The 4,300-nt window shown below is 35.7% G+C and overlaps 1 protein-coding gene across 1 annotated transcript; it reads right to left on the minus strand.

Moving 5' to 3' along the window:
* Positions 1 to 569: 569 nt before the first annotated feature.
* LOC104236240 (stress response protein NST1-like) lies at positions 570 to 3,167 on the minus strand. Its single transcript, XM_009790125.2, has 3 exons — positions 2,859 to 3,167; positions 2,506 to 2,616; positions 570 to 1,159 (listed from the first exon to the last, which is right to left on the minus strand). The coding sequence occupies exons 1-3, from the start codon at positions 2,973 to 2,975 to the stop codon at positions 929 to 931; spliced, it is 459 nt and encodes a 152-aa protein (XP_009788427.1). The 5' UTR covers positions 2,976 to 3,167; the 3' UTR covers positions 570 to 928.
* Between the last annotated feature and the right edge of the window lie 1,133 nt (positions 3,168 to 4,300).

Raw genomic sequence — 4,300 nt, forward strand, 5'->3', positions numbered from 1 at the left:
TCTTTTCTTTCATTTTGCTTTGCCAAAATTTGCCCTTCTTAAAACACCTTTCTTGTATTTAACAACTGAGGTTCTCTTTAAACACGTCTTGGACCCTTGATTATGTGGACATCACAAGATTCAAAGGAAACCTAATAAGAAGCAAAGTGACAGTCTATGCCTAGCAGTGCCAATTCGACTCATTTGGACTACTAACCTAGTTGCCTAATGCAAGACTCTTTTGTCCTACGTTTTTGGAGTTCCCATAAGTTATGTAGGGTTGCTGCAATACTGATTGATCCCAAAATCTTTCGAAGTTTCCTTCTTTATTTGGCATCTGATATTTGCTTTTATCACATTTGTTCTTTGTCTTGTACAACGAGGGGGAAAAAAGGATTCAACAGATTGAAAATGACAAACTAAAAGACTCGTGTTTGCATCAAATTCTAGCTCCAAAAGAACCTGAGATGATGACTCGAAATCTCTAAGATAAAAGTTAATCAATTGTTCAAATTGAACATATGCCAAATAGAAACATAATGATGAATCTTTTAACATAAAAGGGCCTTCAACCGAGGTGATTTCAAATAGAAGAAACTAACAATTCTCAGAATGAAACTAATCATCTGACCAAGATAAAGCAGAACTCGGGATGGTTTTACAGGAACAGAACACCATATTGCAGGGAAGAGAAAACGTCAATGTAAAACATACTACAAAAATTGGCATGTGTTTTTGAACGAACAAGGAGGATTCCTATTTCTCGTTGGCATGTGTTTTTAATGAACGAGGAGGATTCCTATTTCTCTTTATTTGTTACAAATTCATCAGATGCTTAGGACAAGTCCGGATTCCTCTCTTGCATTGCCAAAATAATGACATTCTGAGAAGCAAAATTATATGAACTCCTACGGTACCAATTTCACGAACCACTTCATACCCTACAAAACTATCTTGCTTCTGATTGAGTCTCTCTGGATGTTTTCTCTTGGACATTTGTGTTTGTGCCCTGGATTTGCATGTTTTTAAGTTTCTCTGCGTTAGCCATCTCAAGAAGTGCTTGCCTTTGCATGGCCTCCATCAGCTCATCTTTTCTCCTTTCGTCTCCCTTAAGCTGCATTTTCATTACTTCCTCTGCTTGCTGGTCTAAAGGCTTAAAATATTCATGTATCGCAACCTCCTGAAAATACTCAACCGTTTAATCAAGCAATTGATCAAGACCAGAAAATCTTCAATAACACAAGGGGCACGTTATATAAGTAGCAGCTATTGATATCGACCCTACTTTGCATTAAGAACAATTAAGGTCCTCCTAACACCAAAACGCAACAAGTGGTTCTGATTCAACAGATATTCAAATATAAAGAACTGATTAACTCATGAGCATGTTGGCTTAGTTGCATGGCTCCTCCTTTTTTTCCCCCTAAACGCTCTTCCAGCTTCAAAGTATATATTCAAATCATATTACAGAGAGATTCTGTCCTAAAAACAATGTTTTCAAGCCCACACTAGGTCAGCCAGTTGAACCTGGAAAGCCCAGGCAGAGTAACATCTGCTCCACTTTTGCCTGTAAAAATAACACCTTCCATCTGTGAATATATTGAATCGCCCATCTGCAGAAAGTAAAGGGAAGGCTAGGAGTCCAGACTTTCCAAGAAGAGTGAATGTGTAGACAACCAGAAAAGGGAGATTGATTTGGAGAGGGAGGAAAAAAGAGAGTAAATGCAGTTTCTTTTTTCTTTGTAAGTAAGTGGGAAGTGCAAGCTTTGTCTAAGGGCTCATTTTTGGTATTGGCCATTATTGAAAAATAAAAGAGACACCAAAGCAGTTAGGAGAAACACGAGTCTAGAAAGAAGTAGATTGATGTCAGTACTCAGTAGATCTCTTGACACTTTGCTACTGCAAACTGAAGCAAAAAAAGAAAGCAAGACTTCCACATAACTACTTTTTTGGTCTGTCTCAAAAAAAATTGACAGATTTTCTCTCCCTCCGACAATCCAAACTAATATAACAAACCAGCTTTGTATAAACAAATTCATACGAAGGTAAAATCATAGGGGACGCAAAATATTGTGGCCCATGTTTAGTCAGTATGTCCATTACAGCTCTATCCGACAAGTCTGTCCTGTTAGGAATTTTACCAAATCGATACAAGCAAGGGCGGATTTAGGGGAGCGGAAGGGGGTCGCCGAAAAATAACACTGTATATATAAGGCAAAATCTGGTTTTTACCTCTATATATTAAGTTTTGAACCCCCTTAACACAACCCGAAAGTGTAGTTTAGTGGTCAAGGAGGTTCAAAACCTTCATAAGGTTATAGGTTCAATTCCCACTAGCTACAAAAAAAATTTTGAACCCCCTTCGTGGAGATACTGTCTCCGCCACTGGATACAAGCTTATTATACACTAACCACTCGACACTACGACATTGCTGAAGTGTTAAAAAGGACTAGTAAGGTGACTGACGACAGCATGTTTAATAGTAGTTACTAAGAAGAATAAGCTCCAGAAAATTGTGAGCTTACAGTATCTTCTAACTTCTTATTCAAAGCTTGCATCTCTTCCACCATGCGCTTAACTTCTGATAAAATAATCTGTTCGGGAATCTTCCTTACTGCTGCCTTCCTCTCTTCCGCCTGATCAACACACAGTCATACAGAAGAAACAGAAATCAGAAAAAAAACGTTTACGAAACAAAAATCAAAGCAATTTTCCAACTAGAAGCCTCTAAATTTGTCAACATTGTCCAATTACATTATTGATAAGGAAATGTTAATACTATTGACCAAAAATAACAGTAACTTTCACATTTCTCTATTTTTCCGACAGAAAAAGTTCAATTTTCAATAAAAAAATTTAAAAAGGAAAGAAGAAGAACCTGTTGAAGACGCTGTTGAAGTTGCAATCGATAAGATCGAATTCTACGCTCTTCATAACCTGACAGAACCCTAATATAGAACATTGCTTTTCTCCCGAATTCTATAAGCTTCTTCATTTGCCTTCTTTGATAACAATTTTCACAGCTCTAATTAAAGGATAGCAGAAAATTTGCTCTAGTAAATTTATGTTTTCGAGTTTGAGGTATTGAATTCACGGTCAAGCTGATGAAGAAGACTGAACACTCTCTCTCTCAGTTTTACTGCAATATGGACCATTAAACCGGGTCGCTGCTCCGCAACTATGATCCGCCTAGACCCATCTTTTTCTTTTTCAATTTACTGGAGCATCACTTTTGAAAAAAAAAAAAGTTTATTTGAGGGATTGGAGGACTCAGTGAATAAGGAAAAACATTTGAGTGTAAGGGTGTGTTTGGTATAACGGAAAATATTTTCCGTGTTTTCTTGAAAAATAAGTAATAATCTTATTCATTTTCCGGTGTTTGGTATGCAAATTAAGGAAAATAACTTCTCAAGAGTATTCATAAATAATTTAGATACAATAAACATGAAGCCATAAACTTTCGAACCATCAACCTTCCGAACTCACAAATTTCACAAACTTCCGAATCGCTAAACTTTCGAAACCACGAATTTTCGAACCCGTAGACTTTATAATTTCTAAACCCGTAAACTTTCAAACACATAAACCTCTGAACTCATAACTTTGAAACTTGTAAAATTTCGAACCTATAAACCGAAAGATGAAAAAACTAAAACTGAAAATATATATAAAAAAAAAATCCCGGCTAGGAACAGGGGGTGGGGCAACTTTGTATAAAAGAATATATATGAGGTATTTACACACCCTTATATACTATTATATAATACTAGTCTTAGGGTACGCGCTTTGCGCGTGTACCTATATTAATGAATACGTAAATTTTAAAAATTACATACATGTTATTGGATAATTTGTTTGAGTTATAAAATATAATTTAAGATTTTTTTTAAAATAATAGGGTTGGGTGGGTGGGTGTGGAGGTGTAGGGTGGATTGGTGAGGGTGGGGAATAAGGTGAGAAGGTTGAGAAGGAGTTTTGGAAAATGTTTTCCCCTCTTTTGATAAGAAAACATTTTCCTCCAATTGGAGGAAATGAGTTCATAAGGAAAATAATTTCCAAAACATTTAAGCCAACCAAATATGAGAAAATTAGAAAATAATTCCATTCGTACCAAACACACCCTAAATGTAAACTAGAAATGCAATTACTCAGTTCAACTTGTCTCGGTGTTTTTTCTTTGCTAGCTACAGTAAATACTCTCCTTCATTCAAAACGAATAAGGTAGTACGAGGATTAGAGTTTGTTAAAAAAAATTGTCTTATTCGAACATTATTTTAATTCTTTTAAAATTAAAATTTGAATAATTAAAAATTACATAAA

The sequence above is a fragment of the Nicotiana sylvestris genome, chromosome 8 (assembly GCF_000393655.2).
Source record: "Nicotiana sylvestris chromosome 8, ASM39365v2, whole genome shotgun sequence".
In the NCBI taxonomy this organism is placed as follows: Eukaryota; Viridiplantae; Streptophyta; class Magnoliopsida; order Solanales; family Solanaceae; genus Nicotiana; species Nicotiana sylvestris.

What these genes read in the sequence shown, in the direction of transcription:
- LOC104236240 (XM_009790125.2), bottom strand. Translation starts at nt 2,975, where the DNA reads ATGAAGAAGCTTATAGAATTCGGGAGAAAAGCAATGTTCTATATTAGG. An exon ending in TTCAACAGCGTCTTCAACAG is followed by an intron (nt 2,617 to 2,858) that starts GTTCTTCTTCTT and finishes TGTGTTGATCAG; the next exon opens with GCGGAAGAGAGGAAGGCAGC. An exon ending in ATAAGAAGTTAGAAGATACT is followed by an intron (nt 1,160 to 2,505) that starts GTAAGCTCACAA and finishes GAGTATTTTCAG; the next exon opens with GAGGTTGCGATACATGAATA.